At 42.8% G+C, this 17,911-nt stretch overlaps 1 protein-coding gene across 1 annotated transcript in view; it reads left to right on the top strand.

Moving 5' to 3' along the window:
- Positions 1-1,382: 1,382 nt before the first annotated feature.
- PIP4K2A (phosphatidylinositol-5-phosphate 4-kinase type 2 alpha) overlaps positions 1,383-17,911 on the top strand; it is a 117,846-nt gene continuing 101,317 nt past the window's right edge. The window contains exon 1 of the mRNA XM_064444788.1: positions 1,383-1,787. Coding sequence (XP_064300858.1) covers positions 1,647-1,787 — 141 coding nt within the window. The 5' untranslated portion in view covers positions 1,383-1,646. The remainder of the gene's footprint in view (positions 1,788-17,911) is intronic.

Here is a 17,911-nt window from a genome sequence, read left to right as displayed (position 1 = left end):
CTCACCTATTGACCTTAGTTGCCCTGAACAGCCTCACCTGGGAGCACCCTCTGCCCAGGATCTCCATTTAAGCTCAGGGAAGGCTTAGTTTAGGTCTTTGCCTGAGCTGTTTTACGTATACCTGTCCTCAGCACTGTGTTCTGGCTATACCTTGGTCCTATATTGCAGGTGGCTTGTCTGCAGTCTTATTTCTGGCCCTGTCTCTCAGATGGACCCTGTGCCTGCATTGTGCCTTCCTGGATGGACATGGTTCATCACCTCAGCTTCTCTGGGACTGCTGACGTGTGCTGTTGCCAGCACGGGTGTGTGGACCCTGTGGGAATGGGTCCTGTCATGGAGGGCACTGCTTGGACTGGGATGACCCTCGGCTGCTGGTTTATCCACTCTCGTGGAGCAGCCCTGCTCTTGCTTCTCCCTGAGGATCTGGTCACCTTGCTGAATGATCAGCCGATGAACAAAGCAAGATCTACAGCAGGCAAGTCAGTTTGTATGATTCAGAGGTTGATGGATGACTTATTGTAAACGCACAGAAGATTAATGTTCTGCATTATCTGTGTGTATTGACCCTGAACAGTGACTGCAGTTGTCATTAAGGCTCCTTGTTAAACAGCGGAGGAAAGTGTTTTTTGCGTACAATGTTTCTGAGTTGGGCAGATGTGCCTTTGCAGGATGTTATCTACCAGCTACCACCACATCCTCTGCAGCCATAGAGGTAGCGAAGAAGCAGGGTTTTGTGTGGTTTTTGTTTTTCTTTTTTTTCCTCTGGGTACTAGTAGAGGCGTGTAGTTTATAGGGGTGCAATGCTTTTGCAGCAGACTGAGTTTTCAGAATTTGCTGTAGGCTGGCTGAAACAAATAGCTCTGCTGATTGCAGCTAGGTCAGGAGCAGCTGGCAAAGTCCTGCCTCAGTGTCCTTCTCGCCCCCGGAGGTCTCTTTAAGGGAGGGGACCTGGAAACTTAGGCGCCTATTACAAGAGCTGCACAAAGTAACGCTATGTGTGCTTAGTTAGATAAAGATAAGGACGATAGTAGGTTTTGCTTCCTAGAGGACTTGGAGATGAGTGTGAGGGCGGGGCACCGGGCAGGGGACGAGCAACGCCTTCCTCCCCCGCCAGGCGCTGGGGTTGGTGGCCAAAGGCCCCTCTCCTCTCAGCGACGAGACCCCCCCCTCACCCCACGCCCGACCCCGCCGCCGCCCTCAGCCCCTTTCCTCCCTTCCCCGCCGCCCTGCAGCCTCCAGCTCTCCCGCAGCGCCCGCGCAGGCGCGAACCCGCGGGGGGTGTCGGCGGACACGCGGAGCATGCGCGGTGGGGCGGCAGGAAAACGAACCTCCGCCGGCGTTCCCGCGCCGGCCGCGGGGGCGGGGCGCGGCGGCGCGGTGCGTGGCGGGCGGCGGCTCCCCCGCGGGTGGGGGCGGGGCCGCGGCGCGCGAGCGGGGCCATTTCAGCGCGCGGCACCGGCGGCCTGGCCGGGATGCGCGCGGCATCCCGCGGCTGCCATCGCGCCGCCGCCGGCCGCCTGCCCGCGGGGCTGGGGCGCTGACTCGCCGGCTCGCCCCGGCCGTTGTCTCCCGCCCGCGCTCCCTCCCTCCTTCACGCCGCTTCTCTTCCCCCCCGCCCCCCCGCCGCCGCCGCCGCCGGCTGCGCCATGGCGGCCCCCAGCAGCATCGTGCCCGTCATGGCGAGTAAAACCAAGACCAAGAAAAAGCACTTCGTGGCCCAAAAAGTGAAGTTGTTCCGGGCTAGCGACCCACTGCTCAGCGTCCTCATGTGGGGGGTCAACCACTCGGTAAGCGTCGCGACCGACCCCGCCGACCCCCCCACCGGGGGCTGCGGGAGCGGGGGGCACGTGCCGCCGGTTGTCGCCCTCCGCCCCGGCGGGGTTGTGTGTGTGGGGGGGGGAGGGCCCGGGACCGCGTTACCGGGCGCGGTGGGGGCGGGCGGGGGCGGCGGTGCGGGGCCGCGGCGTGCCTGCGGTAGCCCGTGTTCTCCCGATCCGCGGTTCCGCTCCTCGAACAACCCACGGGTGGTGCCCGTGGGGGGACGGTGCTGCGAGCGGAGCCGGAGCCGCGCCGAGCCGCTCCGCTCCGGCCGCCGCCCGCGGGCGGGCGTCGCATAAACGTACTGCGGTCGAAGGAAAAATAGCCGGTTATTAGCGTTTAACTAGCGAAGTTTTTACCCTCTTCCGCGCAGTTTGCTTGAGCAAGTGTCTCTTGACGGTTTTGTGCGCTTGGGGGAGGGGAGGAGGGCCGGTTTTTGTTGTGGTAAAGCAGCAGAATTGCAACATTTGCGGAGTGCTATATCACCCTGCGGAGGATGGGGCTGCTCTGGCTTCAAAAGAGTCCCCGTACCGGGTGCAGTAACGTTGAACCGCTGCTGTTCAGCGTTAAAATTAGGAGCCTGGTAAAGATGTCACATGGTGTGGGCATTATGAGGCTCAAGTCGCAGCTTTACATCTTTAAATAGCTACCGTGGCAGGTTAAAAGTGTAGAGCCCAAAGATCACGTAAAATCAGGTATCGGGGCAGTTAAGCCAAAAACTTGTTCTCTTCTCTTGCTGGTGTAAAGTCTGAACGTGGGGCTGATGCGGGTTACTTCTTGTTGCCGCTTAAGGGCTCGTAAGGATAACTGCCAGTGTGCAATTTGAGATCAGACCACAAATTTTGTAACAGCTTTATGAAACAGGCAAAGCAATCTGTAGCATTGACTGGGCATTCCTTTTGTTTCCTACGCATCCAGATCCTGTGAGGCTCTTTCTTTTGTGTATGTTTTGGTAGTTTTTGCCTAAAGCCTGGGGGCTGAGCATCAAGGCTAAGCACAGTTAGGTCTGTGTTAAGCAGCACGGTGCCAGAAGTGATGGTCTGGGGGAAATGCTTTAACTGTACGTACCAATATGGTACGGATGACGGAGGAGGAGCTCTAGTGAGGATGAACGGTCTGTGTAAGATAGCCCTGTGAGTCGGTAGGAAACGGTGACAAAGGATTTCAAGTTTTCTGTAGGGCAGTGGTAAGCAGTCACATCCTATGTCATGGACTGATAAGAAACTAGGTATTTATCTACAAAGCAAAAAGATCTCCAGTAGTGGAAGTGCATGATATGCTGTTTGCAGAATTGGGCTTTCAAATATATGTTTCTTTTGCTGGTTCTTTAGTGGCTGGCATTATTTGTAGAAAAATTCCCAAACAGGCCTCTTTAATGAAGGAAAGCAAGCTGGTAATTACAGGGTGAGACACTTACTGAATGGCAGTGCTCTAGCTATCGGCAGTCTCCCTGGGGAGAGAGAGGGAGAAGATCTCTGAGAACAGATCTTCCTGTTGCAACAGCTTGTTGCTACATGCGTTCATACTGGAAAAACCACTACTTTCAGAAGAAAGACCTCTCCAGTACACACAACAAAGTAAATAGTGACAAATACAACACTGTACGTGACTTCTGTGATTGTGTACTGTGGTGTACATAGCTGTTCCCATTAGAAAATGTGATAAAGAAATGTACTGGTTCATGGACATAAAATTAAAAATTGTAAACTAAAATTCTTTCAGTCCTTTGAGCGGGGGCTCAAAGAGCAAGCTCAGCAATACAACAGGCTTGGAGAAATGCAGCTTCATGTTTATGTGAAGATGATGGTTGTAGGTGTATCTGATGCACGTTCTGCAGATATTCTTCCAGTTCTTTACCCTGTTGCAAATTGTAGTTGTGACTAATGCATTGAGCCCCATAGAAGCAAAATCTCTGAATGAGAGAGCATGAAAAAAGTTAACTTGATGTGTCCAAATGTAAACATCTCTTTTTAGCCAAGAATGCAGCACTGAAGTGTTGCAGACTCCTCTGTTAGATGCTTACCCGGTCAGTTTGTAATGCTTCATGTGGCTCTGTCCAGCAAATGAAAGTCAGTGTTCAGTGTGGTTAGACTCTTATCACAAATAAGAATTTCTCATGGGAGACGTAGAAGTTATGTGTGTAGATTCATTAAGAACAGGGATTAAGGATCATTAGGTTTCATAGCAGAATAAACAGAAATCATAAGCAAAGGTTAGACTGGGAAATAAGCACAGATTGTAGTTCATGACGATAGTAATTAAATAAGCTTAGAACATAGCAGTCATCTGAAAAAATCATATTTAAGACCGCTTCCAGTGTGGTGCATATCAATTAACAAGACAATAGCAGTCTCTGAGTCTTACTGTCTTGGGGAATAAATATGTATTGAAACATTGAAGCTGAGATGTGGTTCCCACATTTCTGACAGGATGTGGCATATATTGGAAGGAAGCACTTGGTGAAGATAAAAAGGCAAAAGCGTAGATTTTTTTGCAGGCTTTTTAACTTTTTGATCTTGGGGCCAAAATACTGCTGTACTTGATAGTTGAGTTTTGGAGGATTTTCAGATCTTAAATTGAATCCGTGAAGAAGCTCCATCTAAGGAAAAAGTCACAAGAACTGTTCTCTTACGTTTCCTCCTAGGGCAGGAGAGTTGACTCTATAAAGGGAGATCTTGAGCATTGGTGTCACAGAGCAGAGGGCTTAGATCTAAGCTGTGAATTCTTAATGGGAGAAAAGTCTGCAAGGTGGTGTCTGTTACTCAGGGTTCTTATACATTACCCTCCCCACCTCCCTCTATCCAAGAAACTGTTAAGCAGATTGCTTTGGTGGTCCCAGTTCTTGTTTAGTTAAAGTCAAGAGATACCTATACAAAATCCTGCTTCGTAATGCGGTCAAATTCAGTAGTAATGTAGAAGGGCATGTGAGGGAAAAACATGTAATAATCACCGAAATATACTAAGAAGCAAGAAAGCATATGCTTGCATTCAGAGATGTAAATTAATTTCTTGGTATGCTGAAATACGCTGTTAAATTAAACATTCTGCTAAGTGAAAGGGAAAGCAACTGTATCCCATTTTGTAGATGAGATTATAATAATGATGACTTGTGGCAGCAAAGACTAATTGTTGGTGCGCTTGGATCTTGCAGGCATCTGCATCATTAAGAGTTGATCTTATCTCGATCTTTTACCCGGTATCAAAGATAATCTGACTGTGCTACTGAAACAAATACTTAAATTCAGTGGTTAGTATGACTTAAAGCTATATTTTTAGCTAGTTAACATAATTGTAATATTTCATTTACAATTGATGTGGTAAATAATACACTTATTCTTACCTTCGTATTGCTGCTGCTGGTGAATTTCCAATAACTGTGGGGAGGAGGAAAGGGAAGGAAAGTGGCATGTAACTCTTTGCCTAATGCTTTTGGAAGTAAATGTTCCTTCCTTGTCTTCTGTGCCAAAAATGAAAGCCAGGCATTCTGTGTTTTTGCGGCCTCTGAGTGTCCCAGGCACAGTCATGGTGAGTCTGCTCTTGCTCGTGTTGGCTGCATGCTTCTGCTAGAAGCTTGTTAGGAAAGCTGGGAATTTGTAGAGAAGTAGGCATAGGCCCTTCGAAACATTTCCCTCAAAGATGGAAGAAAATTAATAGAAGTGGGGGTTTTTTGTAACTAATGTTGAGGTAAAGAATGGACTGCTGGAGACCTCACCTACTGTGTCAACCATTAAATGAAATAAATTTAGGAGAAGAGAATGAATGTCTAATGAATTTGAGTGTATTGTACAAGTTTAAAAAATGCAGCCGAAACCAAACGCCCCCCAACCCCCTGGCCAAGCCCTTGGAATCTGTAATTACCATCTGTTTCTTGGATGATTACAAGCTGATCTAAAAGTCTAGCAGTGCCTGACTTCTCAATGGCACTTGCTGCCTAATAAGGCAGTGGAACAATAAGAATACATGGATCAAATGACTGTTTTTACCCCCCCAGCATATTGCAGAGTACATCAGAAAGAGCGTACTTTCAGTGGTGAAGAATTCAACAGATAATAAACTCCGACCTCCTTCAGCTGCTCACATGAGGCACTGGGGGCCTGATGCTGCTGCTGCACTCTCGGCTGTAATCTGGCTTGATGTTTTTAACAAAAGTGGAACAGCACCAGGACAGAATATTAAAAGGCGTGAGAGCTGTGGGACTCCTCTGTCAGCCAGTGTAACTCCTGGATTCATTCACCGTTACAGTTAGAAGTGGGGAGGAAAAAAAGTGTGACAAGTAAATGCATCTTTCCCCCTCATACATACTAGGATATATTTGGTCATGTTAGAAAAGCTTCTGTATCTCTACAGAAAGCTATAAAATGTCTGTGTTCTTGTCAGTTTTCAGTTTGGGGTTTTTTCTTAGCTAACACTTATTTCCTGTTACAAACTCTTATCCAGACGAATACACAAATAGCTCACTTATTCATGCCAGTCGGTATGTTTTAACATGGCACTGGAGAGCTTGTTAGGTAAATGTGCACCCTCTCAGTTTGTGGCATAAATCAAGTTTCTTAACACTGACTTACCTAGCCTCTCTCCCAAGAACTTCCTATCCTGAAATGTTGTACATTTAGGAAAATGACACTGAGAAGAGCTTATTGAGTAGATCATTAGAAAGATGAAGCCTAAAATAATAAAAGTGGGGTTATGCCCTCTGGAATAAAACCTACTGACTTATGTTTATGATCAGTTTCCTTTAAGGGGGGGAGGGGGGCAGAATCCATTAAAACAAACACAGCACTTACTACTAGCAGTTTATCTTCATAAGTTATGGGAGTTTAACTTCTGAGTCTATTTTTATGATCCTCTTAAATGATAATGAGACTAGTGAAACCCTGAGGATATGGAACTATCATCATGTTGACTCATGGCATTGGCTGTCAGTACAACAGGTTGGTTGGAAAAAGTCTTGAGATGGGGAGGGCAACTTGTCAGTTGTGTTGTCAGTTGTGTTGCTAGTTGGGTATTTAATGCAGAACACCACTACTGCAATTGTGCCCTAAGTGGCTTTTCAAAATGAGTGAGACAAAACTAAAGTTACTGATCTTAGAGATTCATAACTGTGACCTTGGAAAAAACAAGCCTTATTAATTGTTTAACGGAGGTAGTGGTAGACTGCATGGGAGAAGGCTCTTTCGAAGAAGCAGGAAGAAACAACATATTAAAAAGCATTGATTACAGCACAGCAGATAATAAAGCAATTAAAGCTATTTTAAAATAAAGTCAGCTGGGCACTCAGCCCAGCTGTTTGTATATAGAAGGAAGTAGAACAGGAAGAGCTATTTATTGAAAACTTGGTTCTTTTTTGGGTGTCAGGCTCTGTGTACTGCAGAAATTAATTTGATACTGTTTTTGCAACTAAGTGGATGGACTAGTAAAAATACAAATTGTAAATATTTATTTTGGTTGGGATAAAGGTAGTAAACATTCCTGCATGAAATAAAAATGGGAGTGATGTTTCATGCCCTTCTCTGAACTATTGAAAGGGACTCATACAACAGCTTCTACTAGGGATGAGACGGGAAGGGCTATGAAAAGAGCTCAGAAACTGCTTTGAAACTGCTGTCAGTAGTTTCTTCCACCCTACAAGATGAGGTGCTGCAAAGGCTAGGATGGGTTTTTTGCCAATAGGTTTTTGAAACAAGTTCATTAACCACAGCAGGGAGGGCTGGACAACTTTCAGTGAAGCAAACAGGTGGCACAAATTTGCTTTGCTGACTCAACTTAGTCATCTTATTTGAGTATCCTGTGCCAGATACCTTAAAGAGTCTCTAGGGGATTATTTTCAAATTCCTTGTTTGTTAAAGCAGATGCTTGCATTATGCCTATTGGCCAGAGCCTGGTAGATGTTTATTTTTCCCCCTGGAGTTTCAGGGTGACAAACTTTGTTTAATATAACTGACTCACCCCGTTATGCAGTTATGCAGTTCCTGCTGTACAGTCCTGTTTTCTGCTCAAGGAATTGAAAACATCTTGTGCCATAGGGTTCCATAGGCTAGCTGTATGTTATGCAGCTTCATGACAACTCTAGAGTAAGGTGAAACTACCTATTATTTACAGAACTTCAGTGTAATCTTGCCAGAGCTAAGTGCTCAGAGCTGTAGTCATGTTGGCTTACAGATAGCTTGACATGTTGAAAGGTTAGTCATCTTTGAACTATGGGGTTTTAAAGGCTCGAAGGAAGTACATGTTCATCTTCATTTTCTCCTGACTAAGTGATTATGACTGCTGTTGTGAGTAATAGACTTCAGTATGAATTCATTACTTTGTTTACTCCCAAGGCCTATTTCCATGTTTTCCCACTTTTTATACTTGATGCTTACTAGATACATGTCTAACAAAAGTCCTGAGTTCTCTTCCTCATTTTCACTGTTGGTAAAGCACATGTTTGCACTTAGCAAAACAGCTGAGGCAGTCTAAGAAATTGCTGCCTCAGCTATGGGATGGTAATGACAAATCTTGTTAAGTTCTCATGGTCTGTATCCCCGTATGTGGTGAAATGGGTTAGCTTTGAATTGTTGAGATGGTAACTTCTTGCATGTGGCTTGCTATGCGAACATCTGCCTTATGATCTTCCTGTAGAGCCTGGGCTGTTCTATAATAAGTTAATTAGTTTTGTGTTGAGAGATTGCTTAAGAAGGGTGTTGTGAAAATTGTTTGAAGTAGCTGAATGCTGTAGTGATGGATGTGACAAACTGAAAAGAAAACATTAGCTTTATCTTCAAGGAGTGGGGTTGAATAGTTTGCAGTAGAAATACTTATGGCCATGCACCTTTTAGAGTACTTATTTTTCATCAGACTTGCTGAACAACTACCTTGTGTACTGAGGCAAGGTAATTAGTTTAATCCAGCTCTTTTGTGTGCATTGTAAGTTCCCAAGGCAACCTTAATATTAACACAGCTGTGAGTATATGCATGATCCCTTTAGATTATAAGACAAAACTGAAAAAATCACATTCCCTTATGTGGCATTATTAGAAAGCCTGTGGAGTTCCTTGGTGAGGCTGAGACCTATAGGACTGATTTAATCTTTCACTTTCCCCAGTCTCCCTCTTGGTGTCTCAGTCATATGCTCTCTCACCTCTCCCAACTCTGCTATTGCTGTGTTTCATTTTATCAATCAAGCCTCTACCATTCCAATCTTGCTGGTTAAGAAGTTCAGCCATATATGTTTTCCTTATCAGTAATTACCCAGCTCCAAAGTAATAATCCAGCAAAAATAATGCATTTTGAGTTTTTAGATGGACCATAATTCACTGAAGTTCATCATCCAGCCATGCAGACAGCTGTGCCAGCACAAAGAACATGGAGTTGGTGCAAAAGCAGAAAAGATGGGAAATAACTTATTTGTAAGGAAGTGCCGGTTCATGCTAGCATAAGGTTAGTCAAACCACAGCCTCCATAATACATAAGCCAGCTAATGCTGGGGCTGCTGGACTTGTTTCCACTCTTCTGGCACAGATCTGATCCTGTGGTGATTTCATTTGGGAAGATGCACTAGAGGGAAAACTAATGCAGAAAAATGAATAGGGTAGGTATGGTTTTTATACCAGAACAGGCCATATCCTCAGATTTCAGTCCCAGCTTAAAGGAGGAGCTGCAACCACACTGCAGGGAGAATGGAGGGAGGAGACTGATGTATGTGTACTTTAAGGTGGGTTTTTATAGTTGCTTAGGACAGCTGGAGGAACTTGGAGAGCTCTGGTGTGACTAGCTCAATTTTATATTTGGTAGCCTGGGGTTATACTGTTGCCCATAGTGTAAACCACTCAAGTAGAGATCTATCCCTGTGGATTCTGCACTTTCAACAGAGAGACCTTTCTCAACTATTTTAACCTTTTGAAATAATAATGTATTTTGTAAGAGATGGACCTCTTTATATTTTACCTGTTGGCTTCTGGTCAGGCCTTCAGTCTTAAGTCTTTGGAACATGCTGAACCATCTAATATCATAATTTGCCTATCCAGGTAGAGAGTAAATGTCTTCAGAAAATTTATAATGGCATCCTAGGGGCTGAAATTTTTGAAGTTGCAGTTTAGAAGTAAGTGCCAATATTTGGAAGACCTTCTAAACAATAGTTATTCTTGAGAATCCTACCTTAAATGTTTTCTTGTAGGATATCAAGCCTGTGGCTGTAGCAGTTGCTATCTTTTTTTTTTGGAGGAGGGAGAGAAGAAAATACCCAACTTTGGCCTAAGACCAGTCAAAAGAAAGCAGCTTAGTAATTAATTTATTATACAGAACTGAAACAAGGCAATATCTGATTAGCTTGTGGTGCCAAGCCTCAATAATTGTTAGTAAACTAGTAGTTCTGATATAATGCCCTTCATCTGTGGCATGTCCTGTTGCAAAGTACACTTAAAGCTGTTTTGCAGAGTTTAGCTCTGCTTTGACTGTGTTGCCCAGTGTTTTGTAGAGCCTTGCTAGATCATTTGGGTACCAAAACCATTATTGGTCCAGCAGGTTGTGATGTTGTGATATTGCTGGCTGTGTTATTTGTTCAGTGTACTTGTGTTCTCAGCCATGTAAGTTGTTTGTAGTTAGAGAATATTTATTGATGTTATGGTGTGGTGTGGCCCTCATCGTGCATTGGCTTCTGGGTGGTAATAACAGAAAACTTTTCTAGAAGAGCTCAGAGAAATACTGAGCTTACATACAGAGTATGTAATTGTCAGGGCCTTTACATCAGGCCAACCTGATCTATTGTGGTTGCCTGCAGCTGAGCAACAATTGGAAGACTGACATAACAAAAGCAAGGATGCTAATATCTGAGCTTCCTGCTTCAGTCTTTCTGACTTTTTGTATTTTGATCTGAATGTAGAGCCCGTTTTGGGAGACCAAATTGCAAAATACCAAAAATGGAGAAAGCATAAATAGGATATCTAGTTTTATTTTTAGTTTAGGATCATAACTTCAAAATCTAATACTGCTTTTTGCTTATTTCTTTTTTAATAAAGGCCTAATGGTAGACAAGGTTACTTTTGACTTCTGTAATTCTGAGAACAGTGGCACAAACACTTGCATTCAGCGTAATGGTTCTAAAATTTGTGCCTCTTTAATTGAGTATCCCTTTTTCATGAAGTATTGCATGATTTTCTTTTGCAAATAATGCAAACAATCACTAAGATTCTGTTTGGGTAGATCTCTTCTGGAGTTTGTTCTTATGTACTACGTTGTTTCTAGGGGTTTTTGTGCACCTTTTCCAATCCTGAAAGAAAAATATGATTTCTTCCAGACTTACCCAAACAGCCTATATAAAGATATATAACTCCAGTTTTAAAGATGGTATGCAAATCAATTCTTGATTCATAAACTACATATCTGAAACTGCTTGGTCCAAGTAGTGATAATATTTAAAGGCTTATACTTGAAATAAAATTATTTTTACAGTAGGTCCTTGAAGAGGAAGTACTTATCAACACATTCTGTCTCAGCTGGCTATTCAAAAGAGCTGGTTGTCTTTCTGGGAAAGATAGCAGTCTCAAACAAGCTGACTTCACTGGAAAGCCCATACCCAATCTCCTCCTCCTCAGTCACCACAAACTTGCAGTTGGAGGATTCAGAAATGACTCACTCAAATTGAAATGCAGTGTCAGATGCTTGGTGAGGTGCTGCAGCTCAGCACCACCCTCTTGTGCAGCATCTTGAGGCTGATGCAAACTAGGGTTTCCCTGCTGCTTGTACTGTTCCCCCTCCCCCTGTGATGATAAGGGTAGCAGAGGAGGATTGAAGAGAAATTTTCTGTCATAATTATTCTTTTAGGTCTTAAGCAGAATCATCAGATTAGTGAGTTTTCAGTCTGACTCATGCCTCACTTGCAATCCGTGATGTATAAACTAGCCTTCTCCTGTGCTTGCACAGTGGACAGGACCAAACAAACAAGAAAAGCTTTTTGGATATTCCCCCAGCCCACAGAAGACAAGTAGTAAAACTAATTTGCAGAAACAATATCTTAGTGCTTATTAACACACACATGTACCTGCTTGCAGGCAGAAAGCACTGCAACCACTGTTTCCAGAACCTCTTGCCCATTTCTGTGGATGCAAGGAGTTCCTGATATAGCAGTTTTCTCTTGCTATTTTGGGCTTCAGCTGATTCAACAATGCTGCTTTCTGTTTCCTACCTACAGCTGCAGGCAGTTGTAGCTGGTTATTTCATTTGAGTGAGCAATGCCCTTTGGGCTGTGTTGGCTCAGGGATGTTAATAGGGTTCAGATGTCTTTGGGCTCACAGAATCCTGTGCTTCTCATCCCTCCTCAGCTCTCTGTTGCAGTACATCAAAGCAATACAGTATTGAAATACTGAGCATTTAGTAGGCTAGTGTTCTACACCTTTTTCTTGGTAGGAGTTGGGGTGGATTTTTTCCTTTTTCACCACATTTCCCAATGCCACTTGTCGGGGGGGTTCCTCCCCAACCCCCCGTTCAGCAATTAGCTGTGTTTCATAGTGGTATTTAGTTCACTTTTCAAGCTAATTACTCTTCAGACATTATTTTTGTACCTGCTGAGTCTTTCAGAAGAAGGTATATTGGAAGGATCTCCTTGGAAGGTGTCATTTGGTAGGATATTTTTAATATTCCTATCTTGTTGAGGAAATCTCCCAGGCCTTCATATTTAAGTCATCAACTTTTTCATTTTCCTGTGAATGAATTCCTAAGGTTTTCTGGTTGAGCGTGACTTCCTTTCACAATTAAAGGCAAAGCACCTAAGAATTTACTGGAAGAGCCTGAAAGCAGTGGTTCCTCCTATGTGATGTGTTGATCACCTGAAAGGTGAAGAAGGTCCACTGAGCTGTGAACAGCAGTGACTCCTTTACAATGGGCTTGTTCTTGCTAACTGATCTGGAGTTGATGCACCTGAGGTCTTGTCCACACAGTTATAAATGCAGAGACTCTTTCCTGCAAAGCCACATTTCTAACTATTCTGCAATAGAGTACATGTAATGACTGGTAGTTTGGAGGGTGTCCTTGTGCTGCTGAAGTGACACAAGGATGGCTTAGCCACTTGGCATGTAAAAAATACATGTTTATCTACTTAAGAGTTAATTAGGGGCAGAAAAAACTTCCTGTTTGGCATTGTCGTAGGACACTATACTATTCTTTTGGCAGCATAATGCTGAACAGAAGTTCAGAAATTAACTTTATTAAGAACAGAGGGAGTCAAGGGGTGTAGAAATATGGCTAGCTGGCAGACAGTCCCTTAAGTAGCTGTTGCTATGTGCATAAGTTTACCTTAAAAGCAAGGCTAAAAGTAATTTTAAAACTACTTTTTTAAAACTCGGGGTTTAAGGGAGCCTGTGTTTATAGGCTTTGTTTACAAAGTAGAATGGTTTAAATCAGTGTGTTACTTTTTGTAGTTGAGTTGGCCAAGGGTGTAGACATCCTTGTGCTCAGCTGGTGGGAAGTAACACCTGAACCTGAAGTAACCTGGTTGCTTTTATTTATGGTGCCATTGGGGCTCTTTTCTGAACTGAAAATATCAACCAGGAGATTGTCACATATAAGCAAACAACTAATATTTCAGGTTGCTTGTTCTTCTGTGAAACTTGTATTCTGACCAACATTAGCCTCCTGATAAGCAAAACTCAAAGGTACCTGGATTGTCTGTTCCTTGACATATATGTAGCCTGTTCCTCAAAAAAAAGTGGGGCAAGTTTGAAATGTTCCATGAACATTGGACTTACTGGTCAAAGTCTTTGAAAAGAATTAACTTGGGAGATTAAATAATTTCTGACATGGCAAGCAGTGTTTGTATTAAAAAAAAACAAACGCAAAACCCTAGGCCCTTCATTAAAGAAAGAACATAAATTTGGTTGTGTAGAGCTGTCAAGGTGGAAGTTGTGTAGCTGCTCATCAAGACAAGTATTTTTACTGCAAAGGCTTCCGTGCTTTTCTTCACCTACTACTGATCACTGACTTTAGTGGTGCAAGCTGGCATGGATCACTTAAATGATGAAATTTAATACTGTGCCTTCAAGTAAGTAGAAGAAACAACAGCAAGCTGAGGTAGTAAAGCATGATCCTTGAGTTACATGTTCTCCACCACTTACCATTGCTTTCCTAGCTGGCAAGTTTGAGCTCAGAACTGGTTTGTCAGATTAACCCTAGCTATGTTTTGTGCCATTTTTCCCCTTGCTTGATAGACTAAGGAATTGAACCCTAAAACAACTTTTTCACAGAAGGTATTGTGTGTCAGTTCCTCTTTTCATGTCTGTTTTTCCAAAGGTGTGTTTAAATCTTGGCAGCTTAACTTGATTGCTCAAATACTTTGAGAAAGCATTAAGTATTTTGCATATAGTGCTGTAGTAAAGAATTTTGCCATCTCAAGAACAGCAATGTTAGGCAAAATGTCTAAAGAGAAATAACACTGAAACTCTTATATTGTACAAGAAGAGTGAAGAGAGGAAATGTGCTATTAGAAATTAAAGTCCTAATTTGACTCCTAGGAAAGAAGTGGTGTAGATAGACTGTTTAAGTGAGCTGGGCCTGTAAACAGAAATTCGGAGAAGGGGGCACCACACCCCTTATTGTATCTTAACTATCTGCTTGTGTAGTTTTAGCTGTGGTTTTTGGCTCCTAGGAGGTCCGCTCGGGTATTCCATAAATGCCAAAAATAACTTTTGGAGGTCAGGCAGAGATGCTACAGAAGATGGACTTGATAACCAAGATTCCCTGCTGTAGCTATCTTCTCCCAGCACTCCCTAGTCTACTTTTATTCGCATTGGTATTGACCACCTTGCTAGAGGCTGATCAGTATGTAATACCCACACCCAGAGCACGTAAGTCTTCTGACAAAACAAATCACTAATTTTTCTTCTGCTAATTCATACATTTAAGAAATGCTGATGAGAGGTTTTCCATTTTTCTAATCCTATTTCACTGAACAGAAAAGTAAATCCTGCCTCAGAATGAAATTTGCTATTGTATCTGGCCTGATGCTTCTGTGGACAGTGTTGTTGTACCCACTCTTGTGGTATGTCAGTGTGCGCTGGGGAAGTGCGTATGTGTGTACTGGTATAACCAGGAAGCTGACCTACCGCATGATTAAAAAAAAATAAAATCCAAAATTCTGGAGGGAATAGGGCTTTAAGTATTGTAACCCCTCTTCTGGCCAGAGGTCTGGAAACCGAGAGTATAAAATACCAATATTCACAAGCAACTTAAGAGTTTGAAGAACAAGACGTGCTTTATATGTATGGGTTTGTATGTCACTTTAGCTGGGTCCTGACATGCAGCTCTGAGGAATGTAAATACTCAGCTTTCCAGATATTATGGAGTATATCTGAAACTTTGCTCTGCACCATGTTTTTTTCCATACAGATTAAAATATGGGCTAATAGCAGTTGTCTGGGTAGTCACATTTCCCCCCCCCCATGATGTGCTTGATGTGCCAAATGTTTTAAATATTCTGCAGGCTGTACCCATAAAGGAAAATTATGAAAATATCTCTTGGTTGTTAAAATGTATTTAGTCCAGGAATGCTAAACTTTGTTACAGTATTGTTGTTGATGCAGTTGTGCCATACGGTAATCCCCAATTTGTGCCAAACTCCTTGCTTGTGCTTTGAAAAACATGCAGGTGTCTGACAAAACTAACTTCCAGTTAATTTTAGCCAAGCTTTCAGATATATCTAACAGCTTAGAACTTGAGGTACAGTGGAGAAAAGCATCGAGTCCCACCTTCTGCATTTGATGTTGTTTGTGATCCTTTTGCCCTAATGACTCTTCCAAACTGAGGCTTCAGAGACCATTTTTTCAACAAGCCTGACAAACCAGGAATAAAAATGCTCAGCTTTTAGACTCCTTGAACCTAAAATAAACAGTGTGCTGTGAATCACAGCACTACCACTGCATAACTGAGGGGAGCTTGCAATTTTTAATATTTTTTTAGAAATAGGCTAGTCAAGATTGCTATTTTTGAATTTTACTATACCTTCCAGGACAGAACAGCTGACTTCTCTGCCTGATTAACCTATTACTTTGTAAAGTGTTTTCTAAAGCCTTGATCCTGTGCATTTACATATATCTGCTTAAGTAACGCAAGGAGGAAAGTGCTCTGGAGAATCTGACTGGGGCTTCTGGTGGAGGTGGTAGCTGGCACAACAGTGAATCATACCACTTTCACAGCTCCCTCTATGAGCAGACAATTTTGCAGCTACCTTGGAAAGGCATGTTAAATGATACAGTGATAGAAATGCAGTCAAACAAATCCAGCCTAGAGCTTTGATCCTAGGCTAGTCATGCTGGCCCGGCTTATGGGCAGTGAAATGCACTCTTAAAAGCGTGCAAGGTGACTGATCAGATAGAGGTGCTTGTCACATGGGTGTCTAAAGTTTTGGAAAGATAATTGCCACCAAAAATTTGAATTAAACAAAATAGTGTAAGATTGCTTCAAAGCTGAGTTAAGCTAACAACCAATAGAAACTCTCTGCAATGTTAATAATCTTTATCCAGGTTATGACTGCAGAGTAGTTGCATTGCTTTATTGGAAATAGAAAATATTTCCTGTGTGACTATAAACATTTCTTACATAAGTGATGTTTTCCTTGTCTTTTAGCTCCAACACTGAAACTGAAGGCGTTTAATTAATCTTGTTAACTTTCCACATTAATTTACTAATTAACTATTTCAATTATTTATTAGCTCTTTTTTCTTTTTTCCCCTCCAAGGGGTACTTAAGGTCAGGAAGGACGAAATAACTAACCTGAGGCCAGTAAAGCTGCAGTGTAATGACTTTGCTCCTGAAACTTTCCAGAGATCCAAAGCTGAATCTGTACCTTCCCCCTCTCTGTCTGGAAGTGGAAGAGGGCATGTTCTAGGACAGAGGGGAATTCCGTTTGGGGGTTTACGTGTTTTTAGGACGGTCATGATTCTCTAATTTCTGGCTGATTTGTTAAGTAAAGGCATGGCTTCATCATCCAAGTGAGCAAATATGATCAAATGGCAGTGCTAAGGTGGGGTCCTGCATGAAACCTTGCCTTCCTGCGGGCACAGGAGTACAAGTGTGGCTGTGCGGTCAGCTGGGTCAGCTGCATGTCCTGCTGAAAAGTAATCCTCTCTGGAGACAGGGAGGGAAGAACAGAGGTAAGACAGGGATGGGATGTGAGTTGCTTTCATTTAAAATAACAAGCAAGATTGCTTGCTTTTCCTCGTGGCCTTTTTAAGCACTGGTAGCAGCAGTTAGTGGGTGAGACAGCATGCAGGGAGTTAGTTGGGTTGTGTGATTTCTTGCTGCAGAGGAAAGGCTAACTCTTGGTCTAAGCCAGCTATGAACCAGATCCTGGGATGTAGTGGTTTTTCTCCCTGCACAGATGCCAGTGACTTTGAAACTTGAAAAATGTTAATTCTGGTGATGATCAAGGGGAGGAGCAATAGAAGAAAAAGTGAGACCTCTTTAAGTCAGCTGCTTTTTAAAGTTTGTGCTGCTAAAGGCTTTACCAACAGACTTCTGAGTAGTTGGTTTATTCTTGAGCTGCTTGTCCTCTAGCAACAGACACCAAATTCTGTCTGACTATGTCTCTTATTAGCTTCACCTCTCTTTACACTTAATATAGCATTTTCTATATTGTGAAAAGAAACAGTAAAATCTGATGAGACTGATACTACCAGTTTAAATATCAGTCTTCTAGTGGAAATGTTTTTCAGACTTCTTAGCAGCAATGGTAGCCAACTCAAGTGTAAAGGAAATGAAGGTGTAGTCTCTGTATGGGGTTTTGTGAAAAAACACTTTGGACTACAGGTAGTCCATATCCATGGTAGCTTTTGGGGATCTTGGAAATGCTTGTTTGTCCCGGGGGAGACACTGACACCAATTATATTGCTGAACTTAAAAATTAGTGTTTTAGTCTTAATCATCTTAGTATTTGGTCTTTAATACTGTGGTTTTTGCAGTGAAGAAATCTCAGTAAACTGTGCTCCTGCATCTTTGTCAAGAAATTGGAAAATTTTTCACTTCATTCAGTCCTCTGAGACTCCTTCCTGGCATTATGTGAGACTCTGGAAAGTCTTCTTCAAATAAAAGAAATAGTATCATTTTTTCCATGCCTAGACTCTATTCT

This window comes from Phalacrocorax carbo, chromosome 2 (assembly GCF_963921805.1).
Source record: "Phalacrocorax carbo chromosome 2, bPhaCar2.1, whole genome shotgun sequence".
NCBI classification, from domain to species: Eukaryota; Metazoa; Chordata; class Aves; order Suliformes; family Phalacrocoracidae; genus Phalacrocorax; species Phalacrocorax carbo.
The sequence above is the reverse complement of the archived record's forward strand: the minus strand, read 5'-3'. Positions and strand labels throughout refer to the sequence as shown.